The sequence below is a fragment of the Sphaeramia orbicularis genome, chromosome 16 (assembly GCF_902148855.1).
Source record: "Sphaeramia orbicularis chromosome 16, fSphaOr1.1, whole genome shotgun sequence".
Classification (NCBI taxonomy): domain Eukaryota; kingdom Metazoa; phylum Chordata; class Actinopteri; order Kurtiformes; family Apogonidae; genus Sphaeramia; species Sphaeramia orbicularis.
Genome location: NC_043972.1, coordinates 53,968,978 through 53,996,761, shown reverse-complemented (window position 1 = coordinate 53,996,761; position 27,784 = coordinate 53,968,978). Strand labels below are relative to the sequence as shown.

General features: G+C 38.9%; 1 protein-coding gene across 1 annotated transcript in view; it reads left to right on the top strand.

Moving 5' to 3' along the window:
- The window catches only part of LOC115436295 (zinc finger protein 239-like), a 304,587-nt gene extending 293,933 nt beyond the window's left edge, over window positions 1-10,654 (top strand). Inside the window, exon 2 of the mRNA XM_030159131.1 lies at window positions 8,305-10,654. Coding sequence (XP_030014991.1) covers window positions 8,378-9,484 — 1,107 coding nt within the window. The 5' untranslated portion in view covers window positions 8,305-8,377 and the 3' untranslated portion in view covers window positions 9,485-10,654. The remainder of the gene's footprint in view (window positions 1-8,304) is intronic.
- The last annotated feature ends 17,130 nt before the right edge of the window (window positions 10,655-27,784 follow it).

Sequence of the window (27,784 nt, the reverse complement as noted above, 5' to 3'; positions counted from 1 at the left end):
TAATACATTGAGTAAATAGTTCTGTTTAATGTTTCTTATTTAATGGAAGTTGTTTGTGGTCAGTAGATGTGTTCTGAGGAGAGAACCTGAGCCCAACATTTTTGAAGAACCCATATTAACAGCTTAATTCCATGAAATAAGCATTGTTGACCATTTGGGTGATCTTTGACCTATAATTTGACCTTGACACTACACCTTTCATAGTGCAAAGCACTCTGAAGACATGACATGTCTCACAAAAAACATTTAAGGGCCCAGCATGAACAGATTGTTACAATGTACTTTATCAGAAGTGAAGAAGGTTTGAAAGTTGCCAAAAACCCCACATTTTCAGGGTTGAAAAAGTAATTTTCGGCGTGGAGGGGTGGGGTTTTGGATGAAAATTTTTAAAAAAATTACAAAGGAGTGCTTAGAACATCTTGCTGCATCAGAAAATCAGGGCTAAAGTTGAATCTGAACATTTTCCCTAAATAAGCCCCCCCCCCCATTTTAACAGTACAGAAAAAAAAAAAAAATTACATAAGAAAAATATATTGTCACAACCCAGTCTTTCTTTTTCTTAGTTTTTTTTGTAATTGCTCTTGCGTCTGCAGGTGCTCTGTCTCCTGTCACCTGGGGCGTTGGCTATAAAGCCTGAGAACCTCTGCCTCTTTCCTGCTTATTTTGGGCTGTGCAGCAGAACAGCCCAGACCTTTGTTCTTTTCTGCTTTGAGTTGTTTGTCATCTGGCCAGGTATGATTTCAGTTTTGGTTCTTGTGTTTTGGTTGGATTGTTTTGCTTTCTCTTATCAATAGTGGTGGGCAGGTGACGCCTCATGAAGCACTGAGGCTTTCCTAACAATTGTGCTGAAAAAGAGTCAAAGCTTAAAGGTTTCAGTGAAGGTGATATCTGGTGGACAACTGAAGCGATAGCAACCTCAAAGCGCATGACTGAAGCACTGACACTGTTTCAATCCTATGTCAGCAATTAAAGTTCAGAAAAGACTGCATGGTCATTCAAATGTTGTGTTTATTCATACCAAATAATGATTACACCATCATTACACATAAGTACAACTAAAATCTTTATTAAAAGGAAAAAAAAAAATAATAATAATGTATATTTAAAAACAATGGAATTTATGTTTCACGTTAAAAGTAAAAACCTTCCTTTTTGTATTCAGAAAATCTTTAAGTTAAGAAAAGGACATTATAATTTAAGAGGGATGTTTGTGTTTGAAAAGTGTAAAGTAAGAACAAACGTTAAATATCACAGTGTTTCAGTTATTGGTGTCAAGCTATGGAACGAATTGAAGGATGAAGTGAAATTGTGTAGCTCACTGTTGAGTTTCAAAAAGAATTTAATTGGTCAAATTATGAAGGGCTATGAAAGTAATATGTTTACAAAATAACTTATTACACTGAATGTAGTATAATTTAAGTTTAAGTATTTATCTGTTACAACTTAAGGTGTGGACAATGGACTAAGGGTGTAAATAGGAGAAGCAGAAATAAGCCTCCGGCTTCAGCTTCTTCCTTTTTCAGTTACAAAATGTGTTAATTTTATGCTTGTTTGTTTCTTTTTTAATATGTAGGTGTTTTGTTTTGTTGTCTTTTTTATATGTGTGTGTTTTGTATCTTGTATTTAACTGAAATAAACATTCATTCATTCATTCATTCATTCATTCCAGATTAACCCAAAGAATAAATCTAAATGATATGAAAGGTTAAATGTTGTTTGGCTCAGAATGCATTGAAACACTGAGCCAATGAAACTCACTGAAAGACTATGAGTTTATGAAAAGCTTCGAAACAGTTTGAAGCAATGAAGCGCGAAGTGATGCAGCAATGACGCTCGAAGCTTCAAACGTCATTGGTCACATGCCACTGGTGTTTTGATACAAGCTCCGACACAGTGTTTCGAATCACTCTGCTTCAGGTAGAGTGACACAAGCTCTAAAGCCTTGGTATCATTTGCCCATCAGTACTTATCACTTATAATACATGTTTTGGCTAACTGTACTTGTTGTGTGTGGTTGTTTTGTTATGGCTCTGAACCAGGTCATGACAATATAAATATATGTATATAAAAGATATACAGGGTGGGGAAGCAAAATTTACAATGAACATTTAGTTGTTTTTTCTCAGCAGGCACTACGTCAATTGTTTTGAAACCAAACATATATTGATGTCATAATCATACCTAACACTATTATCCATACCTTTTCAGAAACTTTTGGCCATATGAGTAATCAGGAAAGCAAACGTCAAAGAGTGTGTGATTTGCTGAATGCACTCGTCACACCAAAGGAGATTTCAAAAATAGTTGGAGTGTCCATAAAGACTGTTTATAATGTAAAGAAGAGAATGAGTGTGAGCAAAACTATTACGAGAAAGTCTGGAAGTGGAGGAAGCGACAAAAAACGTACCAAAGCTTTTATTAAAGCTCTCAAATCCAAAATCCTAAAGGATCCAACCAAATCCATGAGAAAAATGGCAATTGAACTTGAGGTAGGCAACAAGACCGTTACAAATGCAGTAGAATATGATTTGAAGATTTAAATTCTCATGATTTTCAATAAAATAATTTTGCTTCCCCACCCTGTATGTATATATATATATATATATATATATATATACACCAGTGGCGACTTCTCATAGACTGCAAGGGAAACCCGGCTTCCCCTAAAATTACGAAAATTAAATGGTTAAATATGTTCGGTTGTGTTGACATTTTATTGACTACAAATGTATTAGAACACGTTCATCTCACAGATGAGTTTGTTCAGAATCAGCTTTATCACAAATCAGCGGATGCGATGTTGCTTACTTCTCATCCATTCCCGTTGCGCTGTTTTCTCATTCGATCTCTGCTCAGTGCATTTGTCCGTAGACGACGGGCGTCTATGGGCTTCAATGGGACTGAGTGGAACAGGTTTTTACATTGCCTCAAAACTGGACGGTTATTGGATAAATGCCACGATGCTGTCCCGCCCCCGGACGCCGGGCCTCTCTGGGGGTGAATGGAGCTGTGGGCGGAGCTCGGCCGGGCTGGACGCCAGAATCCCACGTGCTGATTGGAGGATCAGTCGAAAGGCTGAATCCCGTTTGATTGACAGCTATTTTGAGTTCTACTCCTTCACTGACACAGTGCAGTCAAATACCGCTGCGCATTCTGCTGTGAAATGGAGAGAGAGACCACTACGAAATTACTCGTTCATTTCTTGCTCTGTAAATAAAACACACTCATTGTACTTCCTTGTTTCAATTTAACATAATTTCAGCGTTTTCTTGTTTCAGTTACATAATTTAATCATTTCTTGTCGAGTTTAATATCGTTTTGTAGATAGTTAAATCAATCAAACTGTCGGCTAGGTCGGAGTGAAAGGAGGATCTCGTTTAAAAAGGCTGAAGTCTTATACCCACAACACAATGGGCCAAGGCAATCTAAGCAGCCCAGCTCTGATGGCCATTCAGAGGACACTGGTCCAGTCCCTGTAAAAAGACGCCTACTTGGTACGATAAGGTCACTGAGCACTTTCTTAAAAAGGAACGGAGGGCCGAATGTATGTTTAAATAACGTGACTTTTTTTTTTTTTTTTTTTTTTTTTTAAATGTAAGCCAACAATGAGCTTCCCCTGTCTGAAAGACGAGCAGCCGCCACTGACACACACGCACGCACGCACGCACGCACGCACACACACACACACACACACACACACACATATATATAAAACTATAGTAAAAGATGAATGATAAAAATGTGAATGTTAAATGGTACTATCCTATCTGGTGTGTGTACACCTGAACTACTTTACAAACAGGAGCTCAGCTCCTTGACTCGAATCCACATCAGAATAATGTAAACAACAACAACAAAGTGTAAACAATAAGTGTGAACAAAATTAAAGACATTATTTCTGATACAGCAGTGTCATCCTTTGTGGGTTCTCCTGCCTCTCCTTCTTATTCTTTGGTAAATCTGAGTTAAGGAAGACAAGTGATAATATTAGTCCTGTCTTAGAGAATCCTATTTCAGATGGAACTGATGTTCCCACTAAACAGAGTTTCTGAACCATGTCTTCGGTGAGGCTGGGGTCCACGAGGGCCCGGCTTTTCCACCTCATCAGAGGATCTTCATTTATAGAAGAAGATGCTCCTCCAGTTAATCCCGCATCTCCATTTGTTTTCAGTCGTTCATATCTCCTCCTCCTGATACAGAAGTAAATGTGGCTCCAGTCCAGTCAGTCGGACTCTCTCTGAGAACTCCTCCCCTAAGTTAGCTGCGCATATAGATGCGTTCAAGTGAATAAGGTGTGGGGCGGAAAAGTCATTCTCGGAGATGTCAACAGTCGTTCACGTGAAGGCAGCGTGGACAACCCAGACTCAGTGGGACACAGGTGACACATGGAGACAGCGTGGACAATTTAAATATAAGAACGGCTCACAACTGCGAATCGGTTTTTAACGTTCACGTGTAACAGCCGTTCAAAAGACTCGAGTCGTTCGTGAACGACACATCTCTCGTGTTCTCTGATGACGTTTACAAGCTGCGACGGAGAGTCCGACAGACCAGAAGGATGGAATGGAGTCAGAGCCCACAGGTTGTGTGGAAATAAAGTGTCTCCGTGACCCTCTGTGGATAGAAAGAGGTCTGCGTAGGAGCCCGTATTGTTTTCAGGTGGATTTACATGATGGAATGGAGCGAGTGTTGAGTTTGAGCAGTTGGAGACGGAGGAGTTGAACATGGAGCAGCATTAGTCCGGAGATAGCCCCAGGCAGCAGACCCACAACCAGGTGGAGGAGAGTCCCACGGCAGAGTGAAGTGTTCCACAGTCCGACTGGATAGAACAGCACAGGAGAAAACTGTGGTGGGAGGGAGGGGGAGTGAGTGGGAAACCGGCAGCGGAGAAGAGAAACACAGGCAGCAGGTTAGAACTATGGAGCTGAGAGAGCTCACTGATAGGGTTTATTTTTCTACAACTTTATTAAACACAATGTTATGTGATAAAAATAACAGCTCTTTTGTGTTTGTTTGTGATGTAAATGGGTATAATCTGCATGTGTTGGGAGTAATCTGAATAAGTAGCCTATTAGAGGGGGAAAAGATTTATGGTTCATTGCGAGCAAGTCGCTCTTAAACACTTATTTTCAACATATCTGTGAAATGTAAATAGTTTCCACAAAGCAGGAAGAGGAAAACTAAATCCCTGAAAACATGCATTCATCAAATGACTCACGTTTGAATGTTAATCCTTTTTATTCAGCCTGTTAAAGTGAAAACAAGCCTTCACATGTCCTCTAGCCCATTGAGGCTGTTTCATGGTTGTGTTCCCGGCTCAGCGGAGGGGGTAGAGCCCTGTGATCACCTCTGTAGGGAGGCAGCCCCAGCCCTGGCCTGATGGACGGTGTGGGCTCTGACAACTAGGGCAGTTAGGAAATATCGGTTCTGCAATATATTGTGATATTTCATTTCACAATACTGTATCAGTATTAAAAAGTACTGTATCAATATTTTTAGGTATTTATTCAAATGCAGGTATTGTGGAAGTTCATTTCAGTTTTTAGTTTTTCTTTGTTGTTTATATTTTATTTATTATTATTTAACACTAAATTTAATAATAGTTATTTGACACATCCTAAAAGCACTTTTTTACTGTCTGAGAGGCAGATGTTTGTTCTTTTGTTGGGACTGAACAAAAATAATGTTATGATGTTAGTCATGAACTAATAGAATATAAACATTTGAGCAAGATCTGAAACTGTAATGTGTGTAAAACGTCATTTAAGTTTTAACGGTAAAATTTAGTGATACAGCATCAGATCCTGTTGTGATCAAATAAAAATGAGTTTAGTTTTTGTGCATATTTTGAGTGCACTTCAATTCTTCAAGGAAATAATCATTTAAAAAAAGAAACAACCAAAAAATTGCCTTTTTAACAGTATCATGATATATTGTGATATGTCATATCATGATCCTAGTATTGTGATTTGTATCGTATTGCCAGATTCTTGCTAATTCACACCCCTACTGACAACTGCATGCCATCCATAGAGTCGCCTCCCCCAGCCTGCTGTTTCCCATCATGAAGAACCAGCGCGGGCAGGAAGGCAAGCCTGGGCACGGTGCTACGCGGTCCACAAACGGTCCAAGAATGTGAACCACGCCTACTCTGGGTGAAATGCCTGATTTTTAGCCCAGAGAAGCAGCAGCAGCCCCCAGGCACGCACGCACAGCCTGCTGCGTAAAAACACATTGGAAAGATCAAGGTTATTATTGTTAACGAAAACTAACAAAATGACGAAAATTAGAATTGAAAAAACATTTTCGTTAACTGAAATAAATAAAAACTATAATTAAAAGAAAAAACTATAACTGAAACTGTATTGTGTGCTTACAAAACTAAGTAAAACATAGAAAAATTATGGATAAAATTCCCTTCGTTTCCATCTTTGTCAGTGTCGGAATAAGCTCTAGTGGCACCATAGTGGCACCATATGACGTTTCCATTACAGGATACTACCGACTTTACAGTACCTGGATGTCATAGCAATGTGGCACGTTACTTCTGTGTTGTCTGCTCAGAGAGTTGCTGATAAACTTTTTCGTTGCGTGTTGTCTCATCAAATTCATGCTGAATTTTTATGTCTGAACCTCCTTGACAAACCATGGTGTAGTTTTCGGGCTGTCATCATGTGGATTAACCTACCGCTACTGTCAACTTCTGCATCTGTTTTTTGTAAAACGGTGGGTCACAGAGACAACTCTCTGACCAATCAGTGGTCTGCAGTGTTTACACATCACGTTTTAGTATCTGGTCCCCAGTCCTGGAACCTCGGCAGAGGTGATACCAAAAAACTAGTACCTTTTACCAGATTCCAGGTCCTTTTTCGTAATGGAAATGCAAAAAGGCCAAGTCGAGTTGAGCCGATACCACATAGTGGAAACGTGTCATATGATATTTTCTAAATGTTTTATTCCTTTGTTCTTCCATTGAGTAAAGTTTTTCATTTTTTTATGTTGTAGGATGTCAGAGTTGTTCCAGATTGGTGTCAGCTTACATGGAATCAGTGAACATTTGTTTATTTTAAGAAATTCCCACCAAGTTGTCAGAGTGGAGCTGATGTTTACACTTTCAACATTTATAATGTTTAATCGTTGAACTGATGAATGGTAAATCACAGATTACTAGATCCTCACAGAGTGCTTGCTTTATATCTAGCCATGGCTCATCTAGATAACTAGGTTTGAACCATTTGGAGACATACTGCAGCTTATTGGCAAGGAAATATTGGCCAAAGTTGGGAAGGTCTAAACCACCCCTGTCTTTGGTTTGTTGTAAAGTTTTTAAACTAATACATGATGGTTTGTTTTTCTAAAGAAATTTAGTTAAGTGTGAGTCCAGTGACTTGAACTAACTAGAGGATGGTTTGATGGGTACCACTGAAAACAGATAATTAACTTTAGGTAAAACCCTCATTTTTAATGGTGGTAACTCTCCCTATGAGTGATATGTGTAAGCGCCTGTACTGCAAAAGATCATCCTCTGTTATTTTCAAAAGCTGAACATAATTTAATTTTGTTAGTTCTTACAACCTGGGTGAAATGTTTATACCTAAATAACTGATATTTCCTGAATATATTGTGATATTGGGCAATACCCAATAGCCTTAACAAGTTGATGATTCAGTCCATTCAAGTTGGTGACCTTACATGACCTCATATGATCATGGCGGTGCGATGAGTTCTGAGGTTTTGTCATGAAACAAGAAATTGTTTCATGAACTCATTAGTGCATTATTGAATCTGCATCAATTTTCACTTGTAGAATAAGAGTATTGCGTTTTCTCGCATATTCAGGCCCTCAAAACTCCTACAAAACTATAAAATAATAATAATAATAATAATAATAATAATAATAATAATAATAATAATAATAGAACACATTTCATATACCATAGGGCCTTGGCAGCCAATTCTCAGCACTTGGGCCCTAATAATAATAATATATAATTATAATATGACCAAACTAAATAAGTTTTTGGAGTGTTTTGTGAGTCTGTCACTATTTAAAGAATCTGCCAACACTGGAGAGAACCTGACATTTTTCAACATCTTTCAATATCTCTGTTATTTTCTGGTCTCATACAGGAAACAAATCTGTTAAGGAGAAACCATCAAATACTGGTTGTTTTGAAAATGCCTTGTTGATTACCTAACTAGTTAATTTTGTCTATCTGCCTAATCTGGTTGTGAAGAGATGTGTTCTGTTACATTCCATTGCATTTCAGTGACCACCTCTTCTTTTTCTTTGTTTTCATGTAGAAAGAAGCAAAAGGTGGAGTTTAAGAGAAACCTAAAAGCTGTATCTGGCGAAGATCACCTGATTCCAGCAAACATGGATGGAGGTCCCACCTGTGACCAGTGTGCAAAGACTTTCACCAGAATCAGTGACCTTAAGAGACATCTATGCATCCACAGTGGAGAAAGACCATATGAATGTAACCAGTGCGGGAAGACTTTCACCAGAATGAATAACCTTAAGACACACCAACGCATCCACAGTGGAGAAAGACCACATGGGTGTGATCAGTGTGGGAAGACGTTCACCCAAATGGGTAACCTTAAGAGACACCTACGCACCCATAGCGGAGAAAAAACATATGAGTGTGACCAGTGTGGGAAGACTTTCACCAGAAAGGGTGGACTTAAAATCCACCAACACATCCACACTGGAGAAAGACCATATGGCTGTGAGCAGTGTGGGAAGACTTTCACCCATATGAAAAGCCTTAAAATACACCTCCGCCTCCACAGTGGAATAAGACCATATGGCTGTTACCAGTGTGGGAAGACTTTCACCCACCTATGTAACCTTAAGACACACCAACGCATCCACAGAGGAGAAAGACCGTTTAACTGTGACCAGTGTGGGAAGACTTTCGCCCACCTATGTACCCTTAAGACACACCAACGCATCCACACTGGAGGAAGACCATATGACTGTTACCAATGTGGGAAGACTTTCACCCGCATGAATGACCTTAAGATACACCTATGCATCCACAGTGGAGAAAGACCATATGAGTGTGACCAGTGCGGAAAGACTTTCACCCTCATGCATCACCTTAAGACACACCGAGCCATCCATAGTGGCAAAAGACCATATGAGTGCGACCAGTGTGGGAAGACTTTTATCCAAATGAATAAACTTAGGATACACCTACGCATCCACAGAGGAGAAAGACCATATTGCTGTGACCAGTGTGGGAAGACTTTCACTGACATGAATAACCTTAAAACACACCTACGCATTCACAGAGGAGAAAGACCATATTATTGTGACCAGTGTGGGAAGACGTTCACCCACATGAGTAACCTTAACACACACCTACGCATCCACAGCGGAAAAAGACCCTATCACTGTGGCCAGTGTGGGAAGACTTTCACCCAAATGAATGGGCTTAAGAGACACCTACGCACCCACAGAGGAGAAAGACCATAAAACTTTTGACCACTGTGGGAAGGCTTTCAGAGCCTTATCTGTGTTATTTTTTTGCCGTCATGTTCACCAGAAGAAGTTGATGTATCCAAGTGATAAGTGCGCAAAGATACTCTGGTTTTCCAACTCTTACAAGTGTCACCAATGGACTCATACTGGAGAGAAACCTTACTAGTACAGATTTTGTGACAGATCTTTTATCATAGGTTCACAATGTACCAAACATGAATGTGTCAAACATTTCCACAAAGGACAACAACTGAACAACTGGTCAAAAAGTCAAGCTCCAGAGACTAGTAGAAAAAAATCAGTGTCATAACACACCAAAACAGTTTGAGTGTTAAAGATGTGCAAAAAAGATTATGGTCATCCCCTGCTTTCTCCTATCATCAGCACAGATATGAATCATCAACGTTACATTAGATGAGAAGAAGAAACATAGTGTCTGAACCAGCAGCACCAACTTCTTTTGACAAGAACATTAACCTTAAAAACCTCCAGATCTGGCGCCATAGAGTCCAGATGTGAAGACAAACACCAGACTGAAAGCTGTGTTTTTTTGTCCTTAGAGTAAAGAAGTGTGTTCTAATGCACCACTTTCACAAAACAGTGATGTTACAGAACCTCAACCTGCCACAGCATGTAAAGTTAAACTAGTGGAGGTCAACAAGGACGTGGTTTCAAAGGGGATACTACTTCTATTTAAGTACTGGTGTTGGTCCATGATTGTCGGAGCGGTGCACAGTGAAAATGAAACTGAAGACACTTTACTATTCCCCTAACACTCTGGGCCCACTCCACTGCTGTATGGTCCCCCCAGGAATGCTGGGCCCCATGAATTTGTCATGTTTTACCCCCCCCCCCCCCTCTTAATGGCGCCCCAGTTTGGGAATAATAAGAGGCCTTTTAGGTTTATTAACATCAGACATTTGTGATCAGAAATGTTCCAGATGCAGCTCAGTGGGAACTGCCAACCTGGATGCTGCAACACTACTGACTTTGTGATTGGGAGATAGGCAATGGGTGGAGCATCAGGCCAAAACTCAAAATGACAAGATAAACATTATTTGCGGGCTGCCACTAACCTTTTCAAATGTGAATATTCTGACTGGACTACTACTGTTAGTGATATCAGTATTTGAAATGAACATGATTCCTTGATGTCTGGTGACATTCAGGGCATTTACTTTCATACTTTAAGTAGTTTTATTACTTTTACACTTTTACTTGACTAAAAAGCTTGAGTTGATACTTCAACTTTTACAGAAGTCTTTTTAAACCCTAGTATCTATACTTCTACCTGAGTAATGAATGGGAATACTGTGGACACCTCTGAAAAATATAAATAAAACTACAATAAAAATTAATGACAAAAATGTGAATGTTAAATGATCCTACACTACCCGGTGTTTTTACACCTGAACTACTTTACAAACAGGAGCTCAGCTCTTTGACTCAAATCCACATCAGAATAATGTAAACAACAACAAAGTGTAAACAATAAGCGTGAACAAAATTAAAGACATTATTTGTGAAATAATAAAGCAGTGTCATCCTTTGTGGGTTCGACTGCCTCTCCTTCTGATCCTTTGGTAAAGTTGAGTTAAGGAAGACAAGTGATAATATTAGTCCTGTCTTAGAGAATCCTCTTTTAGATGGAACTGGTGTTCCCACTAAACAGAGTTTCTGAACCATGTCTTTGGTAAGTCTGGGGTCCATGAGGGCCCGGCTTCTCCACCTCATCAGAGGATCTTCATTTATAGAAGAAGATGCTCCTCCAGTTAATCCCGCATCTCCATTTGTTTTCGGTTCATATCTCCTCCCTGATACAGAAGTAAATGTGGCTCCAGTCCAGTCAGTCGGACTCTCACTGAGAATTCCTCCTATAAGTTACTCCTGGAGGATACTGTTGGTTTCTGTAAATTGGCTTGAGAGTCTGGTTTCGACCAGCTCTACATGTAAAGTGTCATGAGATAACTTTTGTTATGATTTGGCACTATATAAATAAAGTTTGATTGATTGATTGATAAGCTAGCTGTGCATATAGATGCGTCAAGTGAAAATTGTGTGCTGTGGAAAGCTTAAACTCTGAGATGTCAATAGTCATTGACATGAAGGAAGCATGGACAACCCAGACTCAGTGGGCACACAGGTGACACATGGAGACAGCGTGGACAATTTGAATATGCGGCCGGCAACTGCGAATCGGTTTTCATCGTTCACTTAAAACAGCCGTTCAAAAGACTTGACTCATTTGTGAACATCACATCTCTAGTGTCCTCTGATGATGCTTACAAGCTGCAATGGAGAGTCCGACAGACCAGAGGGATGGAATGGAGTCAGAGCCGGCAGGTTGTGTGGAAATAAAGTGTCTCCGTGACCCTCTGTGGATAGAAGGAGGTCTGCATAGGAGCCCATATTGTTTTCAGGTGGATTTACATGATGGAATGGAGCGAGTGTTGAGTTTGAGCAGTTGGGAGACGGAGGAGTTGAACATCGATTGCACCATTAGTACGGAAAATTTTCTTTTTCTTTATGGGATATTGTGTGTAGATGAAAAAAAAAAGAATTTTATCCATTTCGGATTAAGGCTGTAACATAATGAAATGTGGGAAAAGTGAAGGGGGTTGAATACTTTCCGAATGCACTATATAAATGAACCAGGTCATGACAATATAAATATATGTATATTATATATATATATGTATATGTGTATGTGTGTGTGTGTATATATATCAAATAAAGTCAGAGGTCTAATCAGGCATCAATACATTTAGATTTTCACATACAGTCAAGGCTTTTTTGGTTCTTACATATGTCAGTGTTTTTTTTTAAATATATTTAATTTATTTAAATTGAGAACAGTGGGTGCTTCTTCATAAATCTACATCTGTGGACAAATTGTTTAGCAATAATAATTCAAGTGTTGTACAAAAATTCCGTTTTTTTGTTTTTCATTATAACTTCAAATGTATGTGTATATTCCAACTTGGGCGACTGAATGTCTTTTTCAGATATCCAGTCTTGAAATGCTGTCCAAAATGTCCTGGTGTATGTGCAGTCAAAAAACAAATGTTCTAAAGACTTAATTTCAAATTCCCCAAAAAACAGTTATTTTTCTCAATATTAAATCTATGTCTCAGAAAGTCATTACAAGGGTAAATATCATTTAGGGTTTTAAAATGTGTTTATTTTGCTTTCGGTGATATGGGTAGAGTCAGGTATTTGGTTCTAATCCTGATTATAATTTTTTTTAGGATAATCTTTTAATTTTTTGACACACACACACACACACACACACACACACACATATATATATATATATATATATATATATATATATATATATATATATATACATATATATATATATAAATGTAAATATATGAGGGCACCACGTATGAATTTGTGAGTACACTTTTCTTGCATAAAATTAATATCATCTTTAAAAGGGGGATGAGACCCTAGGTATTCTGTTTTCATAAAGCAACATTCCTTTGACCATGTTGGCCATGCCTTGTGGAATTGCTTTGATCACCACTGAGTATTGTTGTTTACTACACTTTATATTAAATTTATGAACATAAACATCATATTTAAGAAAATTCCCTCTGGAGTCCATTAGATGCAAAATCAACCAAATACCTGCCTCCACCCAGTCATTGTAAAACAAAGATTTTCTTCTGGACAAGATACATTTGTATTCCATATTGGAACAGAATGTGGAGTAAAGTTATGATTATAAATTAGTTTCCAATACAGGAGGACCTGTTGATAGAACTTGGACAACTTCACTAGTAGCTTGGTGATACAAAAACCACATCTTAACAGAAAATCTATTCCACCACATTTCTCAAATATTTTAGAGGGAATAGGAAACAAAAAAACATCCACATTTTTAAAAAAATTGCTGAATCCATTTGAGTTTGATCATGCCGTTCATTGCTTCATAGTCAATCACATTTAGACCTCCTTCATCTAATGATTTTACCACATCCCCTTTTCTCAAAGAATGATGTTTATTTTTCCAAATAAAATTCAAATGTTTTTGATTAATTGATTTAAATAAATGATCAGGAATGGGTAAACAGAAAGCTGGATATGTGAATCTGGAAAGTGCTTCAATTTTAGTAACCAAAATATGTCAAAAAATTGACATATCTCTTTGTAACCAGAAGTTGAGTATAGATTTACTTTTCTTTATGGCAGACATAATATTTAATTCTTCTCTGGTTTTATAATCCTTTGTAATGGTCACCCATAAATTTTTCACTTAATTTTTCACTGAAATTCCATACAAGTCAGTTGGTTGATAATCAATTATTGAAATTAGCTCACATTTTTAAGTTTAAATATAATTCAGATACTTTACAAAAATCATTTATTTTATTGATTACCAAAGGGATCTACTCTGCCCTCTAGAGGAAGAGTGTGGTGTCATGAGCTAGCTGAGTTACGCTCAAATGATGACCTAATACATTTAAAGGCTCAATGTCTGGGCTATCTTTCAGAAAACTAGCTAATAATTCTGCAACCAGTGGCGTCACTAGGCCTATTTTAGGGGGGCTGAAGCCCCCCTAGAATATTCTTAAGCCCCCCCCCCCCCCCAGCAATTGCTTAAATAAATTCATTTTATACTTTTTATTATTATTTATTTTTTTTTTACAAAAAAATTCCAACAAATTCAATATAATGTGGCCAGAATATGAGTTTAAATAAATAATCACATAACCTGTCATTGTTATCTTAAGTATGATCATAAATCTGTCAGTTTCCCTTCACTTCATAGTGTAAGGTACAGAGCCCCTTCAGTGCGTCCTTATCCAGTCCATTCCACTTGTCCATATAGAGTACGCCCACATCACTGAAAATACAGTCCACATTTTCTCTGCAACCTTGCTTGCACTCGTCTACCCTTGGAGCACACATTCTCCTTTTCCACCAACCTGGTTCCAGGGCTGGTTCGGAGCTGGTGCCTGATTTAGCACCAGTTCTTTGTGTTTCCACCGCCCAAGCACCGGCCAAACCGGTTCCAGGCAGGCACCAACTTTGAGCTGGGCTAAACCGGGGCCAGACAGCCGGCTGAAAAGAATCCCACATTTGGACCTGCTGGACTGGGTTTTAGGGGACAGGCCGGTGATTCCGACTACCGGTGCAGTGACCTGGGACACAGCAGACATGGACTGGAGGCTTTGGATTGTGGACGACAGGGGCGATTCTAGGATCAGAGGTTTAGGGGTGCTGAGCACCCAGAGTGCTGCCTGGCCAGGAAAGAGAAACTTCACTGTTTTGTACATTTTAATGCAATTTCAGACCATCGTTCCCACATCTGTGAAAGAAAAGCGGAACATTTTTTGTGTATGAGAAACTCTGTGACAAAACCATGAAATAACCACCACTCAGATAAAAGTTATTTAAATGCTGAGCCACAGTAAAAGAGGAATGGATTGGAATCATAAACGAAGTATACCCTAACCCTAATTTCTGGTGGACGACAATCCTTCATTTTGATACAGCAGCTCCTCTACCTATACATATACATATACATATACATATACACGAGAATGGTTTTAACTCAAGAGGAATATTAGTCTCAGATCTACCAGATCTGACACTAAGACTAAGACTTCAAACACTGTCTGCACATGACAATACATTCACTGTACAGGTTCTATCAGTGGAACATTTATAAATTTGTTGTATAAATTTACGTAAACCAATATATATGTGGAATAACAGTTTATCATATACCGTCAAAGCATCAGTAAACCAGCACTTTTGTCATTTGTTTTCCAATTAATCTGATTAAAATTTGTAACATTTAGCACATTTGATCTCTGAGGGAGATAATTTCTAAAAAACTGTAGACCAGTGTATATGTTCAGTATGTCTCTGCTCTCCTCTCTCTCTTTGTGCTTTAACCAAAAGGCAAATAACCAAACAATGTGTTTTATCATACTACAATGGACGTTGTGTCCGGCGCATCTTTGTCCGACACATGTCCCGATGTTGCAGCACAGGGGGGTGTACAGGTGCAATGCTGTTGTTGCACCATGGGAGGGCGCTATTATACAATGGCACCACGGGTACAATGCCGCTAGTGTCTAATAAGAGATAACTGGTACATTTATTCAACTTACAATATCATCGTAATAGAATATTTCGTTGCTGTGGAAAATGACGTCACACAAGTTGAATCTGGCTCTTTCTTTTTTCTTTTTTAGAAAAAAAATACAAAAAACAAAAAAAACATCGTATGTTCCGGTCTACACACACACACACACACACACACACACACACACACACACACGCACGCACACACACACACACACACACACACACACACACACACTAGGAGTTAATAGGCATTCAGTCAGTTATCCAGTCAGATAAAGTCAGTAGCACCTTGTCTTTAATCTGAACACATGCACAGACACAACAGCAGCTTCTTTCAGTCCAGTTCAAACATAGGACAGAGGTGGACTGAACCACATGGAATGTTTCCTAGCAGGAAAAAAATATCAGCTAACACTCACCCAACAGCATAAAAAGTGATCTACGTTTCAATGCAGCTAAAATAGGGACTGGAGATGATAATAATGTGTTGGTATTAAGTGGTAGAAGTAAACAAATGTTCTGGTTTACACCAGGTACTTCCACCACTACTGTACCCAACTCCAGAAGGCAGCACCTGCGCACTGCTCTGTACAGGTGGAGCCCAGAGTCTGAGTCAGAGAAAGGGAGGAGGGACGGAGTGGATCAAACCATTTTTGAGACTAGATGGGTGGGGGGTGCTGTATTTTTGTTGTTAAAATATTATGTTTCAACCATGTACTGAATATGGTTTTGACATTTTTCTAGCATGTTAAGAATAGACATAAGGTAAACAAGAATGAAGAAAAATTTCAGCAAACTTAAAATATTTTAGGGGTGCTGGGAATCAATTTAGGGGTGCTTCAGCACCCCCAAAAATGGGCTAATAACACCCATGGTGGACGAGTTTGTTGTTCAGCAGCAAACGACACCAGTAAGTTTTGTCTGTCAAACGAATGGTTAATGGTTCGCAAAAAGTCATCATTAGAGATTAAAGTGAGCTACAAACGTTACAGACTGTAAAACGCTAGCTACTGGTATGCTAACAACAAGCTAACAACATTTCCGTGTTGTCTCCGAAACGATATTTCCTCAGTGGGTTGATAAAAAGCAGAACTGAACGGAGTAGTTAACTGAACCGTGTTCCAGTAGACAGGGTTATTGTCCACATTATTTAGAACATGTCTGATTAAAGCACGGTTTCTTTGTTTTGTTCTTTACTGTTGTTGTCCATGGACGAGGAAGCAGGTTCACAGCAACAGCACCTGGATTTTTCCTCCCTTTTGTAAAGTTTTTAAAGCATTTCTTTTTTCAAATTTGAGTCTTTTTGTTACTTCAGTGTGAATAAACCTATTTGAAATACATAAAGTTCATTTTGTCTGTGTTTTCCTGTGCCTCACATTAACTTGGGTAACAGTACTGCTCTGCTGACCTCACTAATTATCAGTTTACAGACTATCCTTACACCATATTTCTACGTATGTCATATAGAAACCCACATATTTATGTTTATCATAAATACCACGGGGTGAATAGTTGTGTTTTTTGCCAGTGGATTGCAATATAGGCTGTAAACACAAGAGCAGCACTTACTTCAGGGTGAGCATTTCCCGCACCAGACCCAGTCACATGATCACGTTATATGATGACGTAATGACGTGGCTCTGACTTGGTTCCACTTGGCTCTTGGCCTACGGAAAAGCAAACTGGTTCTATGGAAGCACCAGGTTGGAACCAGTTAAGCAGTGGCTCTAGCACCGGCACCAAACTAACACCAGGTTCTTTTTGGTGGAAAATGGGGTATGTATTGAGACATAAACTACCTTCCTCCATGTCATGGACAGCACATAATTCCATATCATATTTACACAGTACTACATCACATTTAGAAGGCATAGGCTTTTAGAAATAGCCCAAATATAGTCTAAACTTCAAATGGTCTTTAATCCCTTAATAGGCCAAAAAAGCTGAGACACAATATAATAGGTAGCTATGGTCAGCTGAGCCTACTCCTCAGTTTATATTCACTAATTTTGGAGAAAAGTTGATCGTTGTTCATCCTTAGTCGTTAACATTATACATCATAGGTTTAAGATGATATCAGACTCTCATCTGGTGAAATGGCTGAAATAGTGGTGGGATTGTATCAGTGGATCTTGTACATAGATCATGGTTGGATTATGACACATTCTTGTTATATATGCTTTTATGAAAAATCTTTGGCTTTTATAAGAAATTTAAAAACTGGATTAAATTCAATAGCCCAATAATTCTTTGTCAAGAATGGCTTTCAGCTGCTTCCTGGGGGCTGAGCCCCCCCAAAGGTCAGATCCTAGAATCGCCCCTGATTGACAATATGACAGTCATTTTGTGGATTGTCGCTATATGGTATGTCGTTGGCACTTGTATTGAAAATCTGAAAGCCATTTCATTTCATCTTGATATTTAGAATTTGTCAGGTGCACAAAGTTTTTTTTAATGATCATAAACTTGATAATAACATTGGAGTTACCCAGTATAGTGCCACAATGTAGAATTTCAGTTTTTCTACAAGGAACTGTAGAATGATATTGGATAATTCCAAGGAGGCAAGAAAAACAGGCACTTGTCAATTTTTTTTTTTTTTCAGTCTAGTGAGGGGGAGAGTAGGTTACCTTGTATTGTATTTTTCCAAGCACTCTTGTACTATCTCTCCCACAGGCATCTGTATGGCCTGTGCACTGGGGCGCCAATAAGGGGGAGGGGGGGCAAACATGACAAATCAAGGGGCCCAAACAGTAGTGGAGTGGCCCAGAGAGTTAGAGCGCTCTGACAATCATGGTGCGCTACTCCCCCACTCAACAAATCATGGTGCCTGTGCATCAGCCTGTGCATACTGAGTGGAGTTTGTGTGTGTGTGTGTGTGTGTGTGTGTGTGTGTGTGTGTGAGGGTGTGTGTGTGTGTGAAAGAGAGAGAGAGAGAGAGAGACAGAGAGAGAATTTCACTCCCTCCAATGTGGAATGGGTTATTTATTCCAAATCAGCAGGCCTATATTACATAGAATATGTACAAAAGTCAAGCCCTGGGCCATTTAGCTGCAATGTCACAATGCAATGGAATGTTAATGTTATCTCTACCCCCCCACCCTCCCCACAGTATTCTCCCCACTCAAGCATCTGTATGCATGACAAATGATTTCAGTCCAGATCAAATTTGCTTGGAGCGGGAAACTGAAGGTATGTTTGAGAAAGCATAAAATATCCTCCACCATAAAAAGTTAGAAAAGTCAAAAGAAAACAGTTATAGGCTTCGTTACTGTCACACATCAGTTCTTAATTTGCACACATTGTGTGTTTGATGTGTCGGCCAGAGTTAAAGGCTGTATATCAACTATTAAAAAGAGTATTCTTACATATCTCAATCAAAATATTGTGGCTGCTAAAAAATTATCAAAAGATTGTTTATTGTTTATAATCTATTGTACGAACTGTACAGAACAATTTGGCAAATTTAAACAGCATGAAATGAATTTTACAAGGCACACAGAGAGTACAAAAAAGTAGAGGTAATTCACCGGTAAATATTACAGGGAAAAAAAGTTATAGAAAAGTAAGTAATTAATTTTTTTAAAAAAGAAAAAAAGGCAAGTAAAATAAATATTTACAAAAAAAAGTAGTAAATATTTAAGCAAATAAAGTGCATGTAATTACGTGGGCTGGGGGAAACCAGTCATCACACACAAAACGTCATACACACTGTATGAAAAAAATATTTCTATTTTCCCCAGGCACATCAGGTCTTCACAGATGTAGAATCATTTCTGGCCTGCATGGGTTCAGAATGTGTATTTTGTGAGTAAAAAGAACTTGCTGATAAAAATCACCTGAACTTCAAACCCCTTCACCATACAGTTTACATCTTGGGAGGACAACCAAGGTAAAGTCTAAAGTAGCCTGTGGGCCATGAGGATGATGCATGAAAAGGTTATAGTACTGACTTCCCAATTTTCTTTCCTGTTGTTATTTTTGCAGAGAAAATTTCTGTTGCATGTCTTCTCCCCTTCTGCAAATTTAAACTTTTTACCAGGGCCACAATGTTTATGAAGCATTTAAAGACTTCACATGGTATGTGTTCTGCACTTGCATGTTGGTATAGATTTGTTTCTTATCAACAAAGAATCTGCTCACTGCTGAATGTTTTAAGATGAATGTCGTAATGGATTGGTAATGAGCATACATTTGGTGGCAGAGGTTGTGTTTTTTGTTTTTGCAATGACACACTGAAATTTTATGCATTGCTCATAAAGACCATATGAGGGAAGTTCAGTGCTAATGCTTGCAGTGCACATATGACATTGGAGGCAAAATTTTCACAAATACCACCACACTTTAATCTGTTATTCATTTCCAAATGGAAGAATATAATGACAAGAAAAGGGAAATGTACCTGGAAATCTATCCTTTGGCCCATTTTTGGTTTCATTAATGTTATTGTATAACATTGTTGTGTGCCTGATACGATACCACAAGTTCACAATCTCTGTCTCCTGCAGGTGTTCATTCAGAGAACAAAAAGAGGTATGAAAACACCGACACTGGGTTTCTGTTGCCAATTAAGAATGCATATTTCAGATGATGGACCTAAAATGTGTTTCATTTGATTTCATCTCTCAACATCAATCATGTTATTATTGATAAAATTTATCGCCGGATCACATCTCATAAACATCTCCCAGTAATGTATTCTGATCAAAACACATTTGAATAACTTACGTCTAACACCTGTAATGATGTTTGAGATTTTGTTCTTAAAACTGTGTTTACCCAATTTTGTAATAGCAAAAAAAAAAAGTTTTAACTACATTAAATAACAATGGACAAGTACTATACAGTATCATTTAACCATAGAATTTATGTTGTGTTGGCCTTTATGTTCACTTTGTAACATCAAAATATTGTCTTTTGTGTATTTTATTTGTTTGTTTCTTTTCTTTTTAAAGAAAGGAAAACCAAAGTTAAGAGGAAAGCCGCCAGCACAGGAGTTGAGGACACAACAACGTCATCACCAGAAAAAAAAGACTCCAACAAGCTGGGATGTCCCCACTGCACAGCTGTGTTGGGCACAACGAGTAACCTTAGATGGCATATGAGCAACATGCACAGTGAAAAAGCAAGTCACATGGTTTGCATATGTAACAGAGTTAATGTATGTAGCGTGTGAATCCACTTGCCATCTCACACTGTTATTGTATTAATTACAATTTTATTTAATCACCATTGAATGCAACACCCCTGCAGACTAGGATAGTGCACCGCAGGGAGATAGCACCAGTTTGGCTGTGTTGTCTACCAGGTAAGTACACACATTGTCAGTCCCGTCAGTATTTTACATTTTTTAATTTTAATTTCATATCTAAATTATTGTATTACACCATTATATTTGTGTAATGTTTGGCTTCCTATCAGTTGAGCATATTCTTGAATGAAAATGACAATATTCTTAGTTATTTGTTCATAGCATGATTAACATGTGGTGTGTTAGCTAACTTTGATTTTTTTTATTTCAGCTTAGCAGTGTGAGAACAAGGTTCGGGTGTTACTCATGAGACTGACTGTATATTTTTTTGCCAGGTATGCATTTTATTTACTTTATTTTGTTACTAAATGTAACAGTTTTGCTGTTCTGTCTACCTGCTTAGCAGTGTGAGAATAAGGCTCGGGTTTTACTAATGACACTGACTGCAAATTTTTCTGCCAGAAATAAATGGCAAGTGTCCAAAGAAGATCGGTTTTGTCATATCTTACACAACGCACGAATATAGCCGCTACACATAGACCCGACTAATGGCCTGTATGTGATCCCCAAGCACAATAGAGCACCCGTTACACCTGCGCATGTAAGAAAATCAGCAAATCCTCCATTCATTGGATGTGAGGTGGAGAATTGCAGAAGGTTTATGCAGCTGGCACGCACTTCGGGTAAACCTGTGAAAGAGTGCAAGCACTTAGAAAGAACACAAAATGCAAATGCATATGTGATGCCTGCACCTCTGACCCAGGAGTCACTTAACACTATGCTGGACAATGGACTGATATCTGAATGGAGCAGACATTGCGAAGCTCTAAATGCAGCTGCAAGGGATGCTAACGTTGACAGTGTATTCCCAATTTTCTATGGGGATGAGGGGTCCTCCAGCCAATGGCAATTTTTCTCTATTTTTACCAATGAGTTGGACAGCTGGTGTCCATTTGGCCGGACAAGGGTCACTTTTGATGCCATTTCTGGGGAGTGGAATTGTGGGTGCCGGAGGACTGTTAAGTCCCACCGGTGTGTTCATTGTATGATCACCATGTGGTGGATTTTCCAAGAGTCCCCTGGCACACTAACAGCAACACCTGACCTTTCAGCTGAGGACATCTTTGACCTGGAGACCCACATACAACAAAATTCTGTTCCATGTCAATCACCGAATTTGGACACAGAAAAAATCATCCACTTAACAGAATATTTCTATGACAAAAAGCGCATCCCACCACCACAACAGTTTGCTCTCACACTGAAATCAATAGAAAAGGATCCACCATCTTGTTTCATTCCCCACGAGGAATGAAATACATATACTTGCATACATGCCCAGTGTGTGGCATGTATGCGAGTATATGTATTCCAGGAGTACACTTCTGGATTCCACAATTACAATAATCGGACTGTCCTCATCCTTCCCCTGTGTGAACTTCTGTTGTCAGCTTTTGCGGTGTGACTGCCATAAACACTTCAAATGAAATACACAGTGACATTACCACGATCTATCTTCATAAGAAGAGCTCACAACCTAATGGCTTGAATGTATTTCAACAGCTACATACAGCCACTATTACCTTAAAATGATTAAAAGTCTGTACTGTTATTTCATTACAGAACAAAACAGCCAGTGGAAGCATGCTGAACACTCTAGAGTTCTTCAGTGACAACCGGTACCACCATCAGACTGTTTGGAAAGCATTCCACCATTTTCTGTCCATGTCTGAGTTTGACTTTGGATTCAGTTGCTATCAGTGTGGATACCATCCACCTGTGGTGATAGCAGACACCAACTGGAAGCTTGCCTTCATTGTACCACGTAAGATTCTCTCTCCCCTTTACGATCTTAGCTCTACTACAGGTGAAAGTACAAACAGGATACATTTCACAAATTGAATGTTGCAATTTATGCCTGCACACGTAAGCACATATATAACATGCCATTATGTTATTTAATTGAAATGTCTTCTTTTCTATTTCTAATTTACAAGTGTTGAGACACATTAGGCATCCCTGTCAGTGGTAGTAAAACTGTAATTCTTTCTATCTGTGTGTCTACAGTTGGAACCTTCCAAAGGCCAAAGCAAGAGCAAATATCGGAACAAGATCTAGAGATAGATATGGTCAAAACCTGGTGTGACATGGATAAGGCCAAAATTGCTGAAGGCTGCATATCAGGTTAGGCATTGCAAATGATATGATCCTCTTGGCCATTTTAGTTACTATGGGATTTGAATTTATTCAAGGATATTTGAATATGTTGTAGGGTATATAACCATTACAGCAAATTGTCTGGTGTGTGTACAAAATAAATTGATTTATTACAGTGTGTATTTCATTTGTATGCAGGAACAAAATTCACCAATCCATACCTTAGAGGTCTGCAGTATTAAACCTTGGCACCATGGATGGGAGAGCACACCAGGGTGGGGAGAATCCTCCCTAAAACGGAGACATTTGCTGCATTTCCACTACATGGAATGGGCTCGACTTGACTTGGCTCGGCTTGACTCGGGTACCAGGTCCTATTCCTGGAAACTGTTTCCATGACAGGATACTACCGACTTTACGGTACCTGGACGTCATAGCGATGCGGCGCATTACTTCCGTGTCATCTGCTCAGAGAGTTGCTGATAAACTTGTTTGTTGCGTGTTGTCTCGTCAAGTTCATTCTAATTTTTACATCAGCCACCAAAGACTAAATCTCCTCCGACCATGGTGTAGTTTTACAGACTGTCATCATGTGGGTAAACCTACCGCTATATTTACTCTAAACTTCCTCATCTGTTTTTGTAAAGCGGCGGGTCACAGAGACAACCCTCTGACCAATCAGTGGTCTGCAGTGTTTACACGTCATGTTGTAGTATCTGCTCTCCAGTCTTGGAACCTCAGCGGAGGTGATACCAAAAACTAGTACCGGGTACCAGATTCCAGGTCCTTTTTTGTAATGGAAACGCAAAAAGGCAGAGCCGAGTCGAGCCGGTACCATATAGTGGAAACACAACAATTGGAGGCACTTCAAAAAAGAGCAGATGCCAAGAAGCCTCCCACCAGTCAGAAAATTAATGAAGACATAATCCTTGACCTCATTGAGATGAAGAGAGTAAGCATTTAGCTTCAGATTTTGTTGTCGGACTCACTGTTATAGCTTCAATTGTTGCATTTGCAAGGGCATCATGCAAACACTTCTTTTTATGGTGCAACTTTTTCCTCCAATGTGTTCACTAGTTTTAGTAATAGTACTACTAGTAATAATAATAATAATAATAATAATATCAAATGTTTACAGCCTCAAAAGAAAGACCTGCAGGATGCTCGCTCAGCCCTGGGTGTGTCCTGTGAGGGTTCAGTAGCAGATCTTACCAACAGGCTGCAGGAACTACTGAATTTTAAGGATATTTATCCAATGCTTTCTACAAAGTTGCAAAAAGCTGGAGGTTAGACAAGTTAGAAAAATATCATGTCATGTAAAAAAACTACAACAGAATTTTGCTTAACTTTTCCCTCTACTTATAGGAGGTGTTCTTCACTTTTCATGCCCACATGGGGTGGAATGCTACGTTAATTTCTTACTTTGGATTGAGTCTACAAGGGACCACACTGATGGGCTCCTTAGTTTTAAGGTATGGCCAACATGCTATATATCAGATGTTGCAGGTCAAGTTGCACAGCACACCAACAACAGGACCAGACAAAAGTATTTTCAGCCCAATGATGGACGGTTGTGTCCCACAGCCTCAGAAAACGTCACAAAAGCTGTAAACAAAGAGCTGAGGATTGAAATGCCATGGGTGAACAATCTGAGGTCACCATTTCCAATTGAAGCATCAGACCAGCATGAAGGATCAGGACATCCAGTCACACGAACAAATGACAGATATTCTCTATATGACAGATTTCATCAGAAAAATCTAAAACGTCCAGCAGAAAAGTTGAGGAGCCTCAAACTCAGCCCTGCTCTGCACCTAGAAATAAATTCCTCAGTTGCCGAACAACTGAACCGGGATCTTGCGTCTGTGAGGTACTCATTGTGCCAAATGAAAGAGAGTGATTTCAAGGAGTCTGTCAGAATAATAATGGAACAGCACAATTATACAATAAATAAGAAATTCAAAGACAGCATGGAAGCAATGTGCCAAGAAGTGCTGTACATAAATATATATGGGATGCTGAGACTCAAATCCGCAGGTGAGTTCAGCAAATTCAATTTCAAACAAGCAAAAAAAAAGAGATAATGCATGACAACATGACTGTGTTCAAGTTTGCTTATAGAAATTGTGTTTTCATAAAATTCAGAGCTGAGGACAACAGTATCAACACAGACCACCAAAACAAAACCTCCACCTTCCAGCTTCAAGGCATATTTATATTGTGCCAGAGATGCCTCTAAGGTTAGTTATAAAAATGACATGATATATTATTCATAATTCTGTTCCTTCTACCTATTAAGCTCATTAATTCAAGTGTTGACATTTGTTATATTTATCTAGAGCAAACTAAGGACGTTGGAGGGAAACCGGATAGACTCTCAGGCCCTGTCCTACACTAAACGTTGATATTCTTTTACCCTGAGGGACATCCGAACGGTTTGCCTTATGGAGTTGCTGGAGGAAACATCAATGAGTATGCCATGGCTAACGGACATGGTGGGTACAGATCAGTACAGTTGGTGCTACTCAGACAAAGACTATTCTATGAATGGAAACCAGGACTACAATTACAAGATATTAGAAGTGATCATATGTTACATTTACAGGCAGTGAATTACAGAGTTGTTCAGCTTGCAACAAAGCGGGAAGGGCTAAATACTCATTGACTCATATTGCATGTTGTCCATGCTGTATGAAGCAAGGTCCTAATAGTTTTGGATTTTTCATTATAGTTTAGTTTTATTCAGTTTTGGCTTTTTGTTCTCTAGTTCAGTTAGTTTTAATTAGCTTTTAGAGCAGGTTTGCAAGTTTTTATTAGTTTTTGTTTTCCTCTAAATGCTTAGTTTTAGGTTTTTTTTTTTTAATATCTTTTATCTTCTTTGCTGTCGTATTCACATAAATCCCAGACAGGACTCTGCTGCTTTCTCCCAACTTTAGTCTCCATGTTTCCAGGTAGAGTGGGGAAAAGAAGACGACTCTAAATGACAAATGGCAAGAAGTGACGGAGTGTGAAGTACCATAGGGTGACACTAGCTAAAATTGTTTGAGCAAAATAAATCGATTTCATATCAATTCGACACTGACAAAAACAAAAATGAAGCAAATTTTATCCATAATATTTATATGTCTTTGTTAGTTTTGTAAGCACACAATACAGTTTCAGTTAGTTATCGTTTTTTCTTTAAATTATAGTTTTTATTTATTTTAGTTGACAAAAATGTGTTTTCCAATTCTATTTTTCATCATTTCGTTAGCAATAATAACCATGGTATGGAGTTTAATTACTGTTCTGACTGAACTTTCTTGTTGTAGTGGGATGCTTTGCACACGGATGACTTCATTGTCTGGAACAGGGTGTAACGGACCAAGTACAAAGCCTGAACCCAAATGCAAGACCAGAACGCAGATGACAAGTTGAGAGTGTTTATTAAACACAATCACAGAAGAAAAAACACAGCTTAGAATTGTTAACACGTCTGTGAAGGCGTGAGAGTCAGGACTCGTCAGCACGGCTGAGCCGGAGAAATCCCGACAGCAACCCGACTAGGGCAAAACAGAGGATAGTCAAAAAACAGGCCAGGTCATACACAGGAGAGCAAATCAGGTGGCAACGGGACATGAGGAGAAGGCTACTCATGGTCAAAGTCCAGGCGAGGGTCGAAACACAAAGGTAACACGTTGGAGGCTGAGGTAATCAGGGGAAAGGCAGAATCAGAAGTCGGATGAACGAACCAGGTCAGAACCAGACGAGCAGGCAAATGAGGAACAGGCAGAATCGGTGGTCGGAGACAAAAACGGGTCACAACGGGCAGACAGACTGACAGGATCCAAAAACGCTGGTAAGTAAGCACGAGTGTAGCAAACAAACTGGCAGAGAAACACGGGAAGACACAGGGTTTAAATACACAAGAGGGCAGGAAGACAATTAGACACAGGTGGAACACATCAGGGTGGAGTCAGGTAATCAGACACAGGTGAAACAATCAAGGAGGGGAAGTAAAGACACCAGACATGACACATGAGGGAAACTTAACAAAATAAAACAGGAAATGACAGACAAAACAGAAAAGACAGACAAATCCAGACACAGTCTGGGAGCAGACATGACACAGGGATTGGGCTTCTCATGGAATGGTCCTTGAGTTCAACATCAAGTATTTTCCAGTAAGTATGCATTAGGTTTTTGGTTATTTGTTAGTTTTGTTTTTTAATTTGAAATCATTCAGAATCTTCTAAAACTATAATCTCATATGTGATATAGGCTGCGGACACTATACTATTTCCAAGGATAGTTGGCCATTCAGCACCTGAGCAAGGGAATCATTTTATTCTTTGGGTGAGCCATATATGTGTATATATCAAACAGAGAATTCTAAAGCCAAACCATCCCTTGAATGTACGTTGTAAATACTAGCCATGTTGCATTAAATGAATATATACTTTTCCATGCTATAATATTGACATGTGGTACATATTTCCCTCAAGGTCCTTTCCTTTACTGATCAGGAGATCCGGGTATATGATTCCCTGGGGAAGTCTAGTGGCAATTCTGCAAAGGACATGGACATTCTTCGGTACAAACAAAATCTCAAAATACAGAATATGTATGTAATGTGATAATAACAATCCTGAAACTCTTGGGTTTTTTTTTATTTCGTAGAAGTGCCTTCAGGGCCTGTGGGGGTTTGGAAAATTGGGAAGTAGTGTATCCTTCTCAGTGGAGACAGCAAGATAGCCTTAACTGTGGCATTTTTGTGATGACTGTGAGTCTTTCTTCCT